The sequence below is a fragment of the Naegleria lovaniensis genome, assembly GCF_003324165.1.
Source record: "Naegleria lovaniensis strain ATCC 30569 chromosome Unknown tig014, whole genome shotgun sequence".
Taxonomy (NCBI): domain Eukaryota; phylum Heterolobosea; class Eutetramitea; order Acrasida; family Naegleriidae; genus Naegleria; species Naegleria lovaniensis.
In genome coordinates this window covers 445985-465879 of record NW_025407835.1, presented here as the reverse complement: position 1 = coordinate 465879, position 19895 = coordinate 445985, and the positions used below count along the sequence as shown (strand labels likewise).

General features: G+C 35.8%; 10 protein-coding genes across 10 annotated transcripts; 5 read left to right on the top strand and 5 right to left on the bottom strand.

Moving 5' to 3' along the window:
• Positions 1-117: 117 nt before the first annotated feature.
• C9374_001708 (uncharacterized protein) lies at positions 118-4093 on the top strand (the record flags this gene model as incomplete). Its single annotated transcript, XM_044691045.1, has 5 exons — positions 118-2896; positions 2956-3369; positions 3446-3521; positions 3579-3606; positions 3668-4093. 5 exons carry the CDS (start codon positions 118-120, stop codon positions 4091-4093), a joined length of 3723 nt encoding a protein of 1240 aa, XP_044551368.1.
• A 4-nt stretch (positions 4094-4097) lies between these two features.
• C9374_001707 (uncharacterized protein) lies at positions 4098-5195 on the bottom strand (the record flags this gene model as incomplete). The annotated part of the gene is made up of 1 exon (XM_044691044.1): positions 4098-5195. One exon carries the CDS (start codon positions 5193-5195, stop codon positions 4098-4100), a length of 1098 nt encoding a protein of 365 aa, XP_044551367.1.
• A 301-nt stretch (positions 5196-5496) lies between these two features.
• C9374_001706 (uncharacterized protein) lies at positions 5497-7002 on the top strand (the record flags this gene model as incomplete). The annotated part of the gene is made up of 4 exons (XM_044691043.1): positions 5497-6135; positions 6223-6362; positions 6411-6462; positions 6517-7002. 4 exons carry the CDS (start codon positions 5497-5499, stop codon positions 7000-7002), a joined length of 1317 nt encoding a protein of 438 aa, XP_044551366.1.
• Positions 7003-7191: 189 nt separating this feature from the next.
• Positions 7192-8226, bottom strand: C9374_001705 (uncharacterized protein; the record flags this gene model as incomplete). Its single annotated transcript, XM_044691042.1, has 3 exons — positions 7192-7385; positions 7433-7567; positions 7617-8226. 3 exons carry the CDS (start codon positions 8224-8226, stop codon positions 7192-7194), a joined length of 939 nt encoding a protein of 312 aa, XP_044551365.1.
• Positions 8227-8792: 566 nt separating this feature from the next.
• C9374_001704 (uncharacterized protein) lies at positions 8793-9615 on the top strand (the record flags this gene model as incomplete). Its single annotated transcript, XM_044691041.1, has 3 exons — positions 8793-9281; positions 9343-9418; positions 9470-9615. The coding sequence occupies 3 exons, from the start codon at positions 8793-8795 to the stop codon at positions 9613-9615; spliced, it is 711 nt and encodes a 236-aa protein (XP_044551364.1).
• A 41-nt stretch (positions 9616-9656) lies between these two features.
• Positions 9657-11186, bottom strand: C9374_001703 (uncharacterized protein; the record flags this gene model as incomplete). Its single annotated transcript, XM_044691040.1, has 1 exon — positions 9657-11186. The coding sequence occupies one exon, from the start codon at positions 11184-11186 to the stop codon at positions 9657-9659; it is 1530 nt and encodes a 509-aa protein (XP_044551363.1).
• Positions 11187-11305: 119 nt separating this feature from the next.
• C9374_001702 (uncharacterized protein) lies at positions 11306-12121 on the bottom strand (the record flags this gene model as incomplete). Its single annotated transcript, XM_044691039.1, has 2 exons — positions 11306-11791; positions 11948-12121. The coding sequence occupies 2 exons, from the start codon at positions 12119-12121 to the stop codon at positions 11306-11308; spliced, it is 660 nt and encodes a 219-aa protein (XP_044551362.1).
• A 59-nt stretch (positions 12122-12180) lies between these two features.
• On the bottom strand, positions 12181-14872 carry C9374_001701 (uncharacterized protein; the record flags this gene model as incomplete). The annotated part of the gene is made up of 2 exons (XM_044691038.1): positions 12181-12668; positions 12748-14872. 2 exons carry the CDS (start codon positions 14870-14872, stop codon positions 12181-12183), a joined length of 2613 nt encoding a protein of 870 aa, XP_044551361.1.
• Positions 14873-15169: 297 nt separating this feature from the next.
• Positions 15170-19128, top strand: C9374_001700 (uncharacterized protein; the record flags this gene model as incomplete). The annotated part of the gene is made up of 2 exons (XM_044691037.1): positions 15170-16768; positions 16822-19128. The coding sequence occupies 2 exons, from the start codon at positions 15170-15172 to the stop codon at positions 19126-19128; spliced, it is 3906 nt and encodes a 1301-aa protein (XP_044551360.1).
• Positions 19129-19178: 50 nt separating this feature from the next.
• C9374_001699 (uncharacterized protein) lies at positions 19179-19887 on the top strand (the record flags this gene model as incomplete). The annotated part of the gene is made up of 2 exons (XM_044691034.1): positions 19179-19215; positions 19298-19887. 2 exons carry the CDS (start codon positions 19179-19181, stop codon positions 19885-19887), a joined length of 627 nt encoding a protein of 208 aa, XP_044551359.1.
• Positions 19888-19895: the final 8 nt, after the last annotated feature.

The following is a 19895-nucleotide window of genomic DNA, read 5'->3' as shown; positions in this document are numbered from 1 at the left end:
AGATCTCGCTCCATTGCCATGTCACACATCATCAAAACGTTGTTCACACCGGAAAAAAAGTCATGTCTCTGCTTTGCTCAATTATCGATTTTTAAACCACAACAATTTCAAAACACAATGTATGCAGTGATACCTCTTCATCTCTGTTTGAAACTATCAATAATTTGCATCCTTGCCGACATTCTCAATCATCATTCCTTCATTTTGGCTCTTGAACCACACATTCATGCATTCTTCGTAAGCTCGCAACATGGTATCGATCATGTACCATGTGGTTACTCCTCCGAAACCTTTTCAAACGTGACCTATCCACCTTGCCAAACCATCTCTCTAGTGTTACAACAAATTTCAAACAATTCCATTCCTGACATTAATCTCTCAGGTCACATTTTCATTGAAAGTGGAATTTATCAAAATGACGATTTTTCATCATTACTGTCCACTTATTTTCAGGAAATTGTGATTGAAGGAATCCCTCGTAATAATAATACGAATGATATTGTGCTTGAAAACTTCATTCACATCAATAGCAAATCATTGAAATTTTTGAATGTCCATTTTCAAAATGTTAATTTGGATTCCATGATTAATATTGCAACTATTTATTTTGAAAAGTGCAATTTTCGAAATGTTACCATTGATCAAATCATATCAATCAAGGAGAGTCAATTCATTCATTCTAGTATTTTCGATTCTTCTCTAGTTTTACCTTTTAACACAACCATTGACAATTGTCATTTGAAAAACTCGAGTATTTTATCACTGAGTGGAAATGAAGATTGGAGAGATGCATGGACTTTTATCACTCGTTCTACTTTTCAGCAGGTTATCTTTCAATCACGATTTTTACTTCAAAATCATGGAGATCAATCAAAATTTAGAGTCTCATTAAGAGAATGTGAATTTTTAAATTCTGAACTTTACTTGTCAGACGCTAATGACCTTGTGTTGCTAGATTCTTCAATGAATCATACACGATGCAGTATTGTTTTCACAACATTGGTTCATGTCTCCCGTTGTACAGTCACAGGAAACTCATTTCTCTCTTTTGCTTCCATTAACAAGTTGGTGATTTCTCATTCACAATTTAACAAATGTCAAGGACCTGTTATTGGAATTTATTCTTCGTTATGGACTCATTTCAAGGACTGTCAATTTATTGAAAATAGAAACACTCCTATTACTACTAATGGAGTTGCCTCACTCTTGGTGGATTTGTGTACATTTTCACATAATAGAGGAGGAGCATTGCATGTGAAAAGTGGAGTTGAATTTGTTGAAAATACTCTCACACAACATATTGATCAATCTCTCAATTCTGCGCTCCATCCTACTACGATGGTCTCAATCTCAAATTCTTTTGGAATGTCGGTACCATCCAATTACATTCTTCGTACCCAAGTATCCATTAATTTATGTACATTTTTAAACAATTCGAATAACCAAGAAGGAGGAGCTCTCTATTTTGAAAATGTGAATCCTGGAATTTTTCAATGTAATTTTACAGATAATTACTCTGAGAGAATGAATGGTGGTGCCGTTGCATCGTATGGAAATCATTTGGAGGTGACTCAGTCCACGTTTGTCAATAATAGAGCTTACTTGCATGGAGGAGCCATTTATTTAAGTGATGCATTATCAATTATAGATTCCAATATGTTTTCTAATGGTCCTATTGCGACTATCAGTGATGAAAATGACAAGTACTTGTATTCTAATGAAAATCTATTCGAATCGAATAAGGCATTTAAGGGTGGAGCTCTTTATGTTCAACTGAAACAAGTGAAAATTTCAAATCAACAACAAAAACCATCTGAATTGACATGTGTGAATAATTTAGCAACCTACTCGGGTGGATGTCTATTCATTGAAACTGTCATGAACTCGATTCAATTTACAATTATATCGAAAGGAAATACAGCTCTCTCTTATGGTCCTCTCATTGGAAGACCATTAAATCATATCAAATATGAAATGAGAGTACAATATGAGAAGGAAACTCATTTTGAACATGTATTTAACAATGACAATATTCCTCAATTGAAGTTATATCCAGGTCAGAAAGTATCAAAACTTGAGATTTCGATTTGGAATGAACCGTTTGAAAAGGTGAATTTTTTAAGTAGAGGAATTCAAATGAAATTGAAAAATTCATTGATTTCAAACAATATTACATTGTTTCAAGTAGTAATGAATCCTCCAATCCTTGATATACCAATGGATCAACCTTTCCTCCTCACATTGAATGAAGTGAATCAAACACTTTCCTTATTGAATTTGTCACTTGCTAGCATGAAGGATGTTTACGAACTAGTTCCCTTACAACTATGTCTCTTCCAAGAACCAAACACTCATTCAATGATCACCATTGATATGAATCTTCAAATTCTTTCATGTCCCTCAGACAAGATTTTAGATGGTTTTACCATTTATGGAGGTGTATGTATTGATATTCCAAAACCTAGACTTGATATTATCATTCCATTGGTTATTGTTGCCATGTGTCTATCATCCATGATCATTCCGTTATGCTATGCTTGTAAAGTAGTTATTGAACGACTCTATCGATTGCATGTGAAGGAAAAATCAGAAAAGCAATTTGAAAAGGTTTTAAATTCTACAAAAGATTCATTATTTCTCATCGATCATTATAATAATACTATCAATCAGAAGAATTCAAATGATCGGGACTATTCCATGGAAGAATTCACACATTTATCAAGTGTACCTTTATTATCCATGGAAGAAAAGAAAGAACTCTATTCGATGAATGAACGAAATGATAGTGATGAATGGTCTTTAAGTGCTAAATGGAAAAGAAAAAACAAGTATTTGAAATCAAATTCCTATGTCATTCCTATTGAAGAAATTCAAGTCAATCACAAAATTGGAGAAGGTAAGAATTTCACAAAATTTGAGATTTTACCATTTGAATCTTTTTCACATATATTAAAGGTTCAAATGGTGCAGTATATCATGCAATTTGGAATGGCTGTGAAGTAGCACTTAAAACTCTCAAAGAAGATCTCTTCATAGATAATGATGAATTTGAAAAAGAAGCAGCGTTATTAAGCTCATTAAGACATCCTAATATAGTCAATTTATTGGGTGTGTGTATTTCATCGAATAGTAGTAGTCATCGACGAGTACGAACAGAGAATAGTCACAGGAAATGCATGATTCAAGAATATTTATCAAAAGGAACATTGGAAAAATTAATTTTGGATTGTAAACGAGGAATTCAAAGTATGACCTTCACACAAAAAGTTGAAATATTATTGGGAGTGGCGAAAGGAATGGCTTATTTGCATGGATTAAAACCAAAACCAGTCATTCATCGAGATTTGAAACCTGCCAATATATTGTTAGGTAGGTGTAATCAAGGATGGAATTTTATTATTTTATTAATTGACTCTCAAATTGTAAATGAACTCCTTGGAAACAGATCAATCCTGGACCAGTAAGGTGTGTGATTTTGGTTTATCAAAAATTATGGGAACCAATACGAGTACCACTGCAAGGTAGGTTGAAAGTATACTTGATCACACACTGATGCAAATGAAATACCATCCATGTAGTATTGGAACCTTTTACTATATGGCCAATGTAAGTTGTGAATGCATGTTCACACACATAATGACAATACTAATTTTCTGAATCTAAAAAGGAAATGATTGATGGTACCGAAAATTACAATGAAAAAGTCGATGTCTATAGCTTTGGAATTATCATGTGGGAATTATTCTTTGAGGAAAATCCTTACAATTCTTGCTCAGAAAAACTTTACAAATTTCACAAATTACAAATTCAGTTGGGAGGCCTATCCATTATTTTTCAAGTGTCCAAAGGTCTTCGACCCTTTATTCCGTTTTGGAATGACGAAGAGCAATTCATGTGGACCAAAGAATTCATTCCGCAAGAGTTGAGAGGAGAAGTGAGTTTGGAACAATTCATTCATGTAGAAAATGTTTATTTGGATCTCATGAAACAATGTTGGAATGGTCAGCCAGAGAATAGGCCTCCCTTTTTGAATGTCATTGACACTCTCAAAAGGTGTCACAGTATGATGAAAATTAGCAAGCATGAGTTTTAATCTCTCAGAGAGTATGTTCTGTAACAAATTCACTCAATTGGCAATCATGTATTTGCACCGACGTTGTTTCATTCTCCAAGTCAGTATTGTTAGGTACAACATAATTATTTCGTAACTCTAGCTTTTGTTCAAAAGGAATGTGTTTGGAAGATACATGACCCATTGCCAAACTCATCATGTGACCAGGTGTCAAATTTCGAATGACAATAAAATCCCATTCCGAACTATTGTCCTCTCCATCAATAAAAAGTTTAATCTTCTTCTCTGGGCTTGTGAACTCGCTAAGAGAGATATTCGAGAACAAACTGCTTGGTTCTAAATTCAAACATTGATCTTGGATAAAAGTGCCTTGATTGATAAATCTAAATTCAATTCTTGTTAGCTCTCCAAATGACACACCCATTCCGACTGCCTTTATAAAGGACTCCTTGAGAGTCCAATGTATAAAGAATCGTTCAATCATATTCTCTCGAATTAGATCATCATTACACTTTTCAACACTTGATAATGCTTGGTCAAAATCAAAGTGACTTGTGGAGATTTCTCTACCTTCTAATTGTAAACACGGAAATAATATTGAAGACCATTCATAGGAAGTAAAACATGATTTCATCAAATCAAAGAATTCAGTCAAGTAGTGTTTCCATTTGACATCCAGTTTCGTATTTCTGACATGAATCTCTTCAATATCAATACCAATCACTTTAGGAGTTTCATTCTTACAATTTATATAACCAAAGACAACCCAATTTCCAGAATGAGAAATATTAAAATCCAACGAACTATTTCCATTCTTCATCTTTAAAAACGGTTTTCCATATTGGCTTGCTTTGATTTGAAATAATTTTGAAAAAGAATCATCATGTAGCTTCGTATTATTGTTTAATTGAAGATCGGAAATTCCATTCTTTCTCATTAAATAATATCTCATCAATACCTTTCCCATCAATGTTCTATATTGATCCATATTAAAACGATATTTTCTAATTTTTGCCTTCTCCTCTTCGGTTTCAATGTAGGTATTTAAAAGAGAAGTAAAATAGTGTTGATCCAATTCCTTCTCGAATTGTTTGACATTGAATGTAAAGAGTTTTAAAGACATTTTTTAAAATCAAGAAAGGGACATTTATCTTGCATGTCATCCATCACAAAGAAAAAATTCATCGACGTTCTTTCTTTAAAAAACCAGAGAGGTGATTGTTTCAAAACACAGCATCGTCATCAGAGAATCTTTTACGTTCTTTTAGCGAACACCAATTGATTCCGAGCTACCTCTCTCATCATCATCAAATTCAAAAATAATAATCATCAAGCACTATCTCATCGACCACAAACGTTTCAAACATTCATTTGAAAATTATTACTCAACAATAACCACATTATTACGTGATAAATCAAGAAGAATGGGAATTAATCCAAGTAAACCCAACACAAATGATACAAAAAAGGATTTGGATCAATTCCAAAATCAACCCGAAGATTCTGGTAAGAAAGTAGTGATGGAGAAATTACAAGCACTATACGGAGAGAAATTGCAAGGAGAAAGCCTTGATAAATTTGCATCCATTTTGTCTGATAAGGAACGATTGAAGGAAATTTATCTTCATACCGATTTTGAAAAAGCAAAAGAACTTCAACGTTCTATTAAAGATCTCAAAATGATTACTCCAACCATATTACAGAGAGCAACCATGAAATATAGCTCACAAGCATCTGCTTCTCCAATTGGTGGTTCCGATATGTTGGAAGCGAAATCTCGTAGAAGTAGCTCTGCAGTTGAAAATTCACTCAACTCTACGGGACAGCACGATGAAGAAGAATTTGAAGATGATGAAACCACCGATGTAACAGATACACCTATGCAAAATCCATATACTGAGCTAGATAATAACAAAATTAGGATTAAATTAATTGTTGCGGAAACGAGTAAGAATGCATTGGAAAAGAATTTAAAGAGAATGATATCTCCGTTTGTAGATATGGAGAAGAGAAAGGCGCCGTTTGGATTTTTCCATATTGCTCTCGCTGTTGGATGTTGGAAGGTAAGTTCAATATCAAGCGAGTGAATATGAATTATCAATCATCATCCACTGGATGGACATGTACATATTATCGCTTCTTCAATCTAGATTGAATGGAACAATTCCTCATTGTGCATACCAAGAACTGTCACAGGTAATTACGCTCTTATCTGTGCAGATATTGAAAGCATTGCTAGCTTGGATGAGCTTGAGTTTGTACGGGACAAGCTCGCAGAAACCATTGTCAAGTAAGTATTGAATGTACGATGATGATGATTTTGACATGCAATATGAAGATGGAACACCTCGGTATTTTACAAGCAACAAAAAGGTGAACCTGAAAGTGGAGTAAGTATGAGGAATTTTTTAATATTTGTAAATTTAACCAAAATTATTGAATAGTCTGGAAATTGTCAACAGTTCATTGATGAGATTTTACAAAATTTGGGGTTATCTGACTATTCATCTTCATTTCCTCTTCCGCTTGCGAATTATTTAAAAACGCTTAGAGAAGAAGGATATGGCGAAATGGTATTTGAATTGGAAGATTCATTTAAACAAAAATTCTTTTCTGAAGATAATCCTGAGACTAGCAAATATTTGAAAAAGAAAAGTATTCATTTCAAAAGTCACAAAGAGTTAGATTTGTTTGCAAAAGCTCTTTTTGAAATAGATCCTGATTTCCAGATAAATCACAAATACGAATATTATTTATTGAAGGCATACGATAGAGGTTTTTGGATGAGACATTTGAAGCCAGCAGGAGAGGCTAATATTGATAAAGAAAATTATGAACCTTTAGAAGAAGAAGATGGAACGCTAGCATGTAAATTTGGAGATCCTACATTGCACTCTTTCCTTGCATTTAACCTCGCAAAGAAGAGGTGAGTGTAAGATTTTTTCGTTTGTATTTTTAAGGTGACACTATGCCACTCTATAAAGAACTTCAAATCAATAGCTTAAGAGTCTTCTTCTTCATACCTTGCAACCAAAATGGGTGAATAGCTAGAATCGAGCCGTAATCAGAGCCTTCTTCTTAGTACCTTACTCACATTTTTCAAAATTATCAGAAAATTTTTATTGCTGCTTTGGTTCTGTGAGGGCTGCCGCTTGAGGGTCTTCTTCAAATGGGTTCTTGCATTTTTCAAAAAGAGGAGTATCAAGTTGAGCTCTAACTGAGTGAGGAAGTAATGATTCGAGCTCTTGTATTTGCAATAAAATTAAGTCCACATATTTTCTAGTTTGCTCTACGTATCTATCAAGTCGTTCAACTAACGGTGCATGTTAGGAGAAAATAATAAATCACTGATTCACCTACCATCTCGAAGTTCAGATGCAACATGATGAAGCTCTGCATTCTTTTTTTCCAAAAATTTGGCAGTTGTGCTCGATTTTGAACAAGTATGTGACAATAACTTTAGGACTTCGTCTTGCCTAAATGCCACAGCACGATCTAGGAGATTGTTAGCGTCACATAAAACAACTCGTACCAAAAAACCTACTGTTGTGCATGGCATTTGTTTGAAACTCAGCACATATATCAACCAATGGTTTAGTATCTATACAATCTAATTCTTTTAACGAAGGGTCTGTAAAAACATTGTTTGTGTTGCTTGATGATGTGAAATAATCTTTCTTGGTAAATTTTAAAATACTGGACAATGGTGAATTTGTTGTCTCTACTTTGGCACGAATAAGAGGATAAAATTCTGTTAATTGTTTTAACTCTCTCAATAGCTCGTCCTTTTCTACATTATTTCTTGATTCAATAACATCATTAATTGCGTCTGGATATGTCTCATCAACTTTCACCTCTCCTTGCCCGTTTAAAGTCACCACTGAAATGATATCATCTCCAGATTTTTTAGTTGGTGTAGATAATTGTTGTTCCTTTTTCTGCTGATCCACAGGTGTTGTTACTCGATTCGTCAACAATGATAATTTTCGGAGAGCATTCGAAGAAGCTCCTTGGATTTTTGGAACAGAAAATGATGTATACGGAATTTGATAAGTTGGTGATGATGATGATGGTGATCCTGTATTCGCACGTGGAAAGCTACTCGTTGATTCTGATGACTCGGGAAGTGAGCCTTTGGATGGTTCTTGACCCATTTTATGGCGGCGCATCCGACGTTGAAGCGCACTAAAAACCTGTCAGATATTCGTCAAGTCAAAAATGAATATGAAAGCATAAAAAAATTTATTCGTTGAATGTCATGCAGTAGAATTGGTAATAGTTCTGGTTTAGGGTGCTAGCAAGGATCTGTCTTCCGTGAGCTGTTCGTTGGCACGCTGTTGTTTTACAAGCTTCAGCTGAAGCGAATAATGGTGTAACGTCCTATGGCCTCTATATTTCGTTTCAGTTTGTCTGTTGTTGCAGTAAGAACCCAAGTTGCTTCGGTTCTTCAAACCCTTGCAAACCAATCAGGAAGAGACTCACTCATTTTATTTTTGATTCCTTTGGAGTTTACTCAAATCAGCTGACGTGGGATTGACGAATATCTGACAGGTTTCTAGTACCAATTGCGCCGCCATAAATCTATTGATTCATACAATCTGGGATGAAGACATTTAATGTACATATTTGCTTGTAATATATCAGGGGAAACGATTTGAAAAGAACATCTTGGTGTGTTTGTAAAGAATTTTAATGATTGTTGTTCATCATCACAAAAAAAATGCTGCAGAACCGATCTGCTGCCACTCCCTCCGGCATGACTTCATCATCTCTGATTGCTAAAGCCAAATCATCCGAAAAGTATGATCGGAGCATGGAAGAGTTGAAAATGGTGGACCTGTATGATTTTAAAAGTATTAAACTCATCAAGAAAAATTCGCAAGTGGAGAAAGATAAGTCAGTGCCCGAACGAATGAAAAGAATGGAAGCAAATTATCATCAGCACGGAATGAAAAGAACTGTTGAAGCTGCGATTGCTGTTAATATCCATGGACATCCTCATATAATGTTGCTAAGAATTGGAAATAATCAAAAAGGCTTCTACAAATTACCTGGAGGACGGTGTCGTCGTGGTGAAACTGAAGAAGAATGCCTGAAACGAAAATTAACCAAGCGTCTTGCACCTGAAGATTCTAACGAACCAATGCCAGAATGGATTGTACATGGAGTTATTTCGGTGTGGTATAGACCAAATTTTGAAACATTATTAGTATGTACACAAAGTTGTATTAAATTAACTAAAACTCTGAAAACCACATATGATATAATAGTATCCATATTGCCCAGCTCACATCACAAAACCAAAAGAAAGAAAGCTAATTTATCTAGTGACAATTCCTGCAGGATGTAAGTGTAATCTTTCATAATGTCTTTGTGAAAATATTCTACTTTAAATAGGTACCATAGCCTATCCCAAAAATTATGAGTTTATACCAGTGCCATTGTTTGATCTTTATGAAAATTCAAAAAAGTTTGGTCCTATTATCAGTTCCTTACCCCAAGTTTCCAGCAAGTTTGAGTTTAATTATTTATATCAAGAGTAATACAAATTCACTTGAATGACACATTTAATATATTTATTGACCTAGTATTTTTTCTTTCCAAATAAATTAGAAATGTAAAACTTTTGCTCGTTTTCCTCTTCTGTAGGTGGCATTACCGTGTCATCGGGACGATAAATCTTAATAGATTTATCAGCACCTCCAGTGATTAATCGAGCTCCACTTCTATCAAATTTACATGCCAACACAGCGGATTCAGAATCTAACGAGCCTGGTTGAGGAATGTTTTTGGTAGAGCTAAAATGGTGTCCAGTTTTCCAATCCCAAAAGTCTAAAGTACCGTCGTCTGCTGCACACACCAATACTCCATCATTATTTACTGTCATGGCATGAATAATGACATCCTCATTTGTTCCTTCATAAGAAAGCATGAATTTTCCTTCTGGGCATTTCCACTTCTTAATTGAGTCTGCAGAAGCGCTTCCAAAAGTATATTCAGTTGGATGAAGGGTCATTGTTCTTACAGATTTTTTGTGGTGAGTAAGGGTAGTACGGGTGGTTCCTGTTTTTAAATCCCATAGCCTTATTGTAGAATCCATTGATCCAGTAATGACTTGAGGTTCATGCTCTTGAGACAATACTGATGCAACTGTCGACTCATGTCCTGTTAACAGAAATACTTCTTTTTTTGTTCTAATATCCCAAATTCTACAACTACTATCTCTTGCTCCAGTAGCCAACAGGTCTAGTGATGGATGTAATGCACAACAATACACTCCACTTAAATGACCTCGATACTGTCTTATACATTTGTTTGTTTCTAAATCCCAACATCTAACGCTTTTATCTTCTCCAACTGAGAATAAATAAGGAGATCGATCTGACACAACAAGATCTCTAACAGTTGAGGTGTGACCAGGAAGAGTTAATTTAAGTTCACCTGAGGCTAAATCCCATATCTTGATTGTTCTGTCATTGGATCCAGTAGCAAACCATTCATTGCTGATGTCGACACTGATGGCTCGCACCCATCCAGTATGACCACTGATAACCCTCATTAGCTTCCAAGGTGGGTGCCACTTTGGTTTTTGTTCAATTTCTTTTCTTCTTCGTTTTTCTTGCAAAATTAACGATCGTGTCAATTCATCTTTTCCATCCAATGAATAATAAGAATTGTCAAAGGCAACCATGGCTTTTTGGGTGTCCTCAACGCGTTGTGGGGTGTGTAAAACAATTGATGTCGTAGCTTGATCTTTTTTGTCATCAAATAATTGCAAAGCAGTCGAGGATGATCCAACAGCAGAGGAGCTAGAAGAAACTTGATCCAATTTTCGTTTAGACAGAACAGTTTCCTCTTTTGTGGGTTGGGCATCTTTAATTATTTGTCTCACTTTCATATTGGTTTTCAATCCTTGGTTTGTTTGACTCAACGGACGATCAATCATGTAATTATTCATTTTCAATTTAATTGATAACGGATCCACACATCCCGAAAATAGATTGTCAACTTTTGTTGCAGAAGGCTCAAATTGAAACATCTTTTCAGCTTGTTCCATCCGAAGCGTTAATCTCTTTTTCCAATCATCTGGATGGTTCGGAATTGGTTCTTGCATTTTTTTCGACAATACCCCACCTTCAAAGAATGTTTTGGCTCAACTCGGAGAGAACTGTTTAATCAGTGGATGACTTTCCAATCAAACCACTACTGGTCGATTATGAAATATGTACTTGTTTATTTAGAGTTGGTGGAGGTGTTGTTTGTTGTGGAAGATGAATTGGTGGAAGTGGTTGTGTTGTTGGACGAGTTATTGGACGCTGGGGATTTTCTAACGTTCTTGATGGCAGGCGAAGATGAGGAAGGCTTGTGATTGGAGACGGCTAGATTCTCTGGTTTTGAAGGTTGTCGGCTCTGTGATGATTGTTTAGGAGTGGAGGAGGAACGATTAGGAGTGGTGTTATTTGGAGTTTTGTTGGTTGAAGGGACTGCTGGTACGAGATTGGTTAAAAGAGCTGGATGAATCATTGGATGTTGTATTTGTTTGAGTAAGCGTTGAGCTTTGACTCTTTTACGGAGTTGCTCGTCCAGAGTCATTGCATGTTGTTTCCGAGCCTCTCGTTGCTCGAGATCCTTCTGAGCGAGAAGATAACTTTGTCGGATACGTTCTTTCCTAATCGTTTTCTTGTCCTTCTTTTGTTTTATCTTTTGTTTGAGTTGGTTCTGTTGTTGTTGGTTGTTGTTATGAGATCGATGAATAACAATGTGATTTGGTGTGAATGAATCAGATCGAGTTGACACACCATCGTGGCGGTAGTTCGACAAATTTGTTGATTTCACAAGAATAATTAAATATTCGAATATTATCATGACACATACCATCTTGGCGATTTTTGCAACCTTCTCTGTATTTCTCTTCTCCAGTATTCTATCTGCAATTTCCGATGCCTTATTTGCTGCAGTACCGCTAGAGCCATTTCCCGATGTTGTAGGTGGGGGCTGAGTAACAGAGGATGACGACGAAGATTGTTTTCTTGGAGATTTTTGTACCATTTTTTTTATGACTCTCAAAAAAACCGTTACAAATTTTGTGCATCTGCTTGAAAATCTCTTCATTCGTTGAGGTTTGTTGCTGCTTTCAGTACTTCACACGCTTCGTCCATTTCCTTCAAGTCTCCAATGTATTTTTTACATTGTTGCTCCCATTCTTTTAAAATAGTATCGTCTACAATGTCCAAATCAAAATCTCCCAAATTAGGAGTGTTGAATCTGAAATATGAAACTTGTTTTGTTTCTCTCATTTGCTCAACTTGAGTAAGCATAAGCTTGTGCTGTTTTTCAGAGCTCAGTTGTAAATTCAGAAGATCTGTAATTGATGAAAGAGTTTTTTTCACATTATCAAAAAGTCCAGAAGAGCTCTTCTTCATGATAGGAGCCTCCGTTTTAAATTTCAATTCTTCTTCATCATTTACTTGCGGAGAAGTGCTCGTATTTTCTTGAGATTTCTTTAGTCCAGTTCCAACAGAGATGAATACAAACTTTTCATGATCAGGCCAAATTTGTTTCGACTCAAATGCTGCAGCCACTGATGGATTATTCGCTATTGGTTAAGGTATTCATAATTCATTGAAATATTGTTGTTAAAAGTGCTCAAGCATGAGAAAACAGCTAAAACTTACCAACAACTGCTCCATCAACAAAGATTCTTTGACCAATAACCATTTCCTTAAAGTACAATGGAGCTGCAGATGTACAACGGAGCGCTTGATAATTTTTAATGCCTCGTCCATGTAAAGTTCCTAAATAGAAATCAGGATGCCGTTTCTTATTATCTGCATATCGAAAAGGATCAGAGTATGATCGAAAAATAAATGGAGTGGACTCGGCGTGCATCATCAAATCTTCATAAAACTCTTGTTCATAAGAATTGTTAAACACTGTTCCATTGTGGCACCGTGTAATATGTTTTTTAGATTCTTCATCTAGAGCGTTTAGTGTTGAAAGAGCAAACCAAAGAGGTCTCTTGTTTGGATCAGCATTGATGTAATCTTTTCCAACATATTTTCTGAAAAAGACCTCAAGTGTTTTCTCGTCATACCAACTCTTTCCCTGCATGGTTAATAAGGTTTTGGTAACATTAATATTTCCCTCCAGCTTGAAAATTTGCTTTCCTAAGCTATGATAAACAGATTTACATTGCTCACAACTATAGCCCATTTGGAAAAGTTTGGCTAAGATGGCACCTGTTGATGTACCACAAATCAAGTCAAATATTTCACACATTTTCTTGCCAAGTTTTTGTTCTATTACTTCACAAATGGATATCAGGTTCAAGCCTTTAATACCTCCGCCATCTAAGCTCAGCACAAGAATCGGTTCTGACTTTGGTTTGCTGTTTCGAAGTTGAGTAAAATCTGTTAAAGGGTTTTGAAGAAGGCAAGAGGAATAGAATGAAATATAGGGATTAGACTTGAGGTAAGTTGGTTCGGAGAAATTACAATCTTTGGAAGGAGTTATTATGTGGTGAGAATATTTAGCAATTGGATCGGACTCTAATTGGTAATAATGATGGAACCAACATGTTCTATCAAAGTTTTTAAGCAATTGGAAATCAAATGGAAATTTTTCTTTGAATTCCGGAAATACCTCTAGAATCAAGTTGAGCAGTAAATGGAGCTGCTTGTATGACATGATCAATACTACATCTGATTTCCAACCCTTAACCTTTTTCAGTAATTTGAAAATATCTGATGGTAATGTATATTCAAATATTGGAATTTCCCAAGGTTTGAGTTCATCAATATCAATGTGAGTTTTTTTCTTTTTTTGTTTTTGCTCCTCTTTCTCTTTTTGCAGTATGGTATCATCTTCATTGAAGCATGAGGATAAATATTTGCTTCTGTAATAGTAATACGTGTTCCAAAATTTTTCTAACTGAGTTAATATTGGTGGAAACTCTTTTTGTACAATCTTTGAATTAAAAATCGAGAATAAATCCTTCACAAACTTGATACTGTTAACTGAAATCAAATCGAAATAGACTGATGCGTTATAATATTGAATTAATTTCACTACCTTGTCAAAGGCAGCTTTTTGAGAATCTTTCGAGGAGAGAGGGACTTTAAATTTCTTGAGTGCAGTTGTTAATTTCAAATTTTGAATAATTGATAAGGCGTTTTGTTTTTCTATCACATAAGTGAGTGAATCTTCAAAAAACGAAATTACACATCCAAATATTTTCACGGCCAACCGTACATTGGGAAATGTGTCTCTATTGAAATTACTGATATCCAAAATTGAAGGTAAATCTTCCTTGTCTGGAATTCGTACAGATAGAGGTCTCACACCACCTCCATTGAGTGATTCTGAAACGGAATGCCCATTTACATGCATCTCATTAGGTGAGAGCATGGTTGAAGAGCTAATGACACCAGTTTCAATAAAATTAGACACGATGGGTTGGTCGGGCAATAGTATTTTCCATTGGCCATAATCATCAACGTCCAATAACAATAATTCAATATCTACAAACTGTCCCGAATTTGTTGATTCCGAATATTCTTCAAACATATTCCTCATATGTCTGAACATTTCTGATAACATGTAGTTGGACAAGTTAGAGTAGTATGAATCATTGTTTTCCACAATTTCAAATTCATCATCTTTTTCTGTAATCACTTCCTTCTTTTGTGTCTGTATCCATCGGCCCATGATTGATGATTTAGAAACCTTCTCGTAGATGGTCTCGTATTCAGAGAGTCCCATACTGGCGAGAGAGGATGACTGGCTTCCACTCGTGAACATTGTTGAGAGAGTCAGAGCACAATCTTTGAAGAAATTGTAATGATGATGTGCGACTAGCTGTCCGAGCGAGGCAAATGTACTATTTGAAGCTCACGCAATTTTTTTGTGGTGTGACAATCACGAGCTCTTCAATTTTGAGACGTGTGTGTGTTGGAATACTGTTGGAAGATTGGAATGATGACCATCTTTTGTTTCTTCTTCAAAACCAATCTTCTCTCATGACCATTCGACAACGCCCATGTTGTATTTCATGAGAGTGCTCACACAGATTTTTTCGCGCCTTCAAAAAACAATAAAATGCAACAAGAACAGCATGACAGTACTTCCTTAGATGATACTTGGACAATATCGGATTTATCTTCTCATCACGGTGTAGGCTCACTGAGAAATTCTTTATCGGAATCAATATCCAAGAAGAAGTTGATTGAACGACCAGTTTTTTCTCCGATTTCATCAATGGATTCGGGATCAGACAAAGATGAAGACATCAACAGCAAACCAGTGAAGCCTTTCCTCAAAAGAGCCACCGGTGGATATAAAGAGGTCACGGTGATCAAGCCTCAACAGCATCAATTAACATCTGTCAACATAACTAATAACAACCCAATGACGTCACCTTCAATATCAACCACACCCATAATTGTTAAAAGTACACCAGCAAGTCCAAACAAACTTTCCAACAGCGCTACCACCAAGAACTCAAACCTTACAGGAACGTCTCGCAAAAAAAATGATGCATCACCAATTCTTTCTTTATCAGATGAAATCACGAAATCACAAACTATGGGCCCAGAGCTTTATTCAATTCCGAAATCAAATTTGCAAGGATTAGCAACAGCAAATCATTTGAGAGGATATGAAATTGCTCCTCCGAAAGTCGTTACTCACATGGATTTTTTGGAATTTAAAAAATTTCAGCAAAGAAAAAGAGAGTTTGAAATTGTTCCCGAGTCAAACAAGAAGAAAAAAGATGAGGATCAAAAAAAAGAAATGAAAATTCCTGAAGCTCTTTACACATACCTTGCTCCCAATACTCCTCCGAAGAAGGAAATTCCTGTTAAAACAGAAAAAGATGAAGGACCACATTATCTGGAAAAAATACCATCCAAGCCAACAAGGTCACAATCTGTTGAAACAAAACTAGAAATCAATGATAATACAAGAAAAATTCGAGGAAGGAGGATGGATGAAAAAGTTCTTCAGGTAACACCTTCTACTCCTCCAATTGTTGCCAACTCTTCATCAACAATAGATTCCAGAAGTAGTGGTGGAATGGGTAAAGCAGAAAAACAAAAAGAGCCTCTTGATAGAAATACATTACAAAAATCAATTGAAAAGGTAACAACTATAACCAATAATACTGGATCATCAAATTTAGGAGCTCTCAAAAATATGGAAAACGCAATTAAAGACAGCGAACAAAAACTCACCACCTTCCAAAAGATGTTGGATAAATTACTCGAGCAAAAGGAGAGGGAATACGAAAATATATTATCCAAGACAACAAATCAAGTTTCATCTACCATTACTAATTCAATGTCGAAAATGGGGATAGATATTCGAACTTTTTACAAACAATTTGAAAAGCTTCAGAGAGTAACTTCAGAAATTACCACCAAGTTTGGAAAGCAGTTGTCTGACGATCAAAAAAAATCGCAAACTCTTCTTAATAAGCAAATGAAGCAAATTGAAGACATTGGAAGAAAAATTGAACTAATGGAAAAGAAAGCTAATCAAATCAAAGATCAGAAGCCCATTAAATTTGAAAGCAAGACGATCAGTAGTAGTAGAATGAACAGATCAATTTTTGATGTTACCTCTACCAAGGAGCTCAGTATGGAGGAGATACACACAGACATGTTGAAAAAACACCCTTCACTATTCAAGTCACCAAACGTAAGTAATGAAACTAATTTGTTTACGTTGAGAAATATTATATTCAATGACAGTGGAGCGAAATTTCCCAATTATCTACTTTGGAGATTTATCAAGCTGAACAAAAGTACCTTATTGACGAGCTGGTTGGATCATTTGACTCTTCAGCAATGAAACAATTATCAGACGTCGTAACAAAGGATGACTCTTCAATTTTGAACAAGAGCTGCATAACAATAGACGAGAAGAAGAATATTCCAAAAATCAAAATTCAAACTCCATCCCTAAAACCAATGCCACTATTGCTCCCTCAAGAAATTTCCTCAGATGAGATTCAGCGACTCTATCCTGACTTTGCGAAAAATCTACTTAAATTTTCCATTCTTTCGAACGAGGAAAAGAAGAGTACGTTGTCTGTTAAGAACAACACAACAGTTGTACCCCCACCATGTGAAGCTCCAGCCTTAGATGTAGCACAAGAGTCCTTATCAAGCAAAGAGGACATGCATACTCCTGAAGTTATAAAACTTGAAGTTGAAATCCAGACAGACAACACAGAAGAAGCACCAACACCTAGTGTGGCGCACGGTGAAGAATCCCAAGAGAGGTTGAGTCCTTCGAAAGACATTCCCTCGTCTAGTATAGAAACACGTATTGAAACATGTGATGTTGGTTGGAACAAGAAAGATAACTCAGGTAAATTATTTCAGGATCAAATTGATCACATGGTCGCAAAAGAAATCAACACCTATGAAAAAGAGCAAATTATTAAGCAGCTATTGCCAAAAGAAACCAAAGTTTTAATTCCTCCACTTGATGGAGCCAATGATGATGGTTATGATGGAATTTCCTTTACCTCCCACTATCCACAAAGGGTTAAAAAACCTGAGGAACGCAATAGTCTCAAGATGCCCAATGAATATAATCAAGAAAAAAGACCACTGGATATATTATTCGAAGAGTATGCCAACACTCTCGTGGAAAGAACGATCAAACATATTGCACATGGATTATTGAGCGAGTTTCTCCAACAAACATCAAGCATTAAGAATAATCAAGAAGATCAAGAGGATAGAAACGTATTCGATGATGAGCAACTATCTTCAATCAAGGGAGGAGCTCTATGTGCAGAATTATTTGTGTACTGCATCGAGAATGGCATACCGTTCGACGATGCATTAGTTTACAAAGCCACTGAGGAATTAATTTGGGATTTTGTTAAAAATAAGTTTCCAATATTCACGAGTCATGATGGTGAAAAAGAAGAGGAAGTGGTTAGCAATACTAAAAGTAATGCAAATGAAACCTTGGAACGTGAAGCAATATGTGAATTGGTTTTAAGGTTATTAACTTCTTACGCAACTTCGAATCGCCATGACAAGGAAAAACATGTGGAGAGAGAACATGCTTCTCAAAGTGTAGAAGCATACAAGGACATTTCCTCAGTAGAGAAGGAACCTGTTGTTCCAAAAGTGGCTCCCACTGTTGTACCTTTGGAGCCTGTTAAAAAAGTCATTCTATATGGTATTGAGACTCAAACTGACACTTTTGAACCCCAAAGCGTCATTCCTCAATCTATTCAAACTGAGTTAGAGACACAAACTATGGAAACACAAACATTCTTTGAAACAAAGAAAGAAGAATCGTGTTGTCAAACAAGTGAACTGAAAAGGAGCATATCAGAGGCACAAACTGACAAGTTATTCACACAAACTGTTCATACAGAGACGGATACTAAAAAGTTGCTTATTGAGCCACATTTTGGTATTGGAATTCCTCCAAAGATTCCAGATGTCAAGAATGTCCAGACCTCATTTTTGCAGCCAAGTATAAACAAATCTTCAACAAGCGCATCCAATACTTCCCAATACGAAGAAGAAACAGAATCATCAAGTAGCTATGTCTATGTTACTGAGACAGAAGAAGAAGAGAACCAAGCTCCAAAACTGCCCAAAACTAAATTATTTGCATCGGTCACAGAAAATGATATTGAAAGAATGCTTAAACTTCAACTCCTAAAGAGATCACTAGGTGTCAAGAAGCATGAATATCCTTCTGTGAGGAAGCCATACCACTCTGATGACAGTGACACAAGCTTTCTATCTTCAGAAGACTCATTTATTGAATCAAGTAGAGAAGAAGCATCAATTTCTACTTTTTACACATCAGAATCTAGCAGAGGACTGGATGTTGATCAAGATTTTTCATCTACTCAAAACAGTACCTTTGAAGATTTGAAAGACTATTGTAAGGAACATGACTACACCTCCTCGACCACACGTTCATCTACTTTGACGACGGCTTACGACCAATTTCACTCCTCAACTGGGTACTTTTCCTCAGTGACAGCCACCACAGACTCTGACCCATCCTTCTATTGAAAATGTCTCACGAATTTCATGAAAAAAATTCAATCAAACGTTTTTACAGAATGAGTGATATTAGAGGATCGGAACGATTTATTAAGGGTATGTTGATGATTCGGATCGGCCGTATTTTCTGAAACATACTGAGGGTGAAATATATGGATGGCTCTCACTCAACATGTAGCTATTACTATTGGAAATAGTAGTGTTGGAAAATCAAGTCTTGTACGTCGATGGTGTGGGGAAGATATTTCCTCATCCTTACCAGCAACAATTGGCGTGGATTTTAGATATCGAGAAATAACGTTAGATGACCGAACGATTAAAGTATCTCTCTTTGATACTGCTGGTTCCGAAAAGTTTGAGTCTTTAACTCAAAGCTATTACCGAGGGAGCAAAATAGCCTTCATTGTCTACGATGTCACTAAAAAGAATTCGCTTGAGGCTTGCAACACATGGTTAAATTCCCTGTATAAAGTTGTAGATAGAGAAGATGTTGTAGTCGTTTTAATAGGGAACAAAACAGATGATGTATCACTTCGAAAAGTTACGTATCAAGAGGGAGAAACATTCGCCAAAGACCACAACATTCCGCTGTTTTTTGAAACATCTTCCCTCTCGAATAGCAATACGGAACTGGCGTTCTTTGAAGCTGTTAGAAAAGCCTATAATATCATGATTTCCAAACAATTATCATCAAGTAGCACCATTCAGCTCAGTTCTAAAGTATTCATGCAAGAGAGTTTAACCAAAAAAACATCATGTGGTTGTTAGTAAAAAAG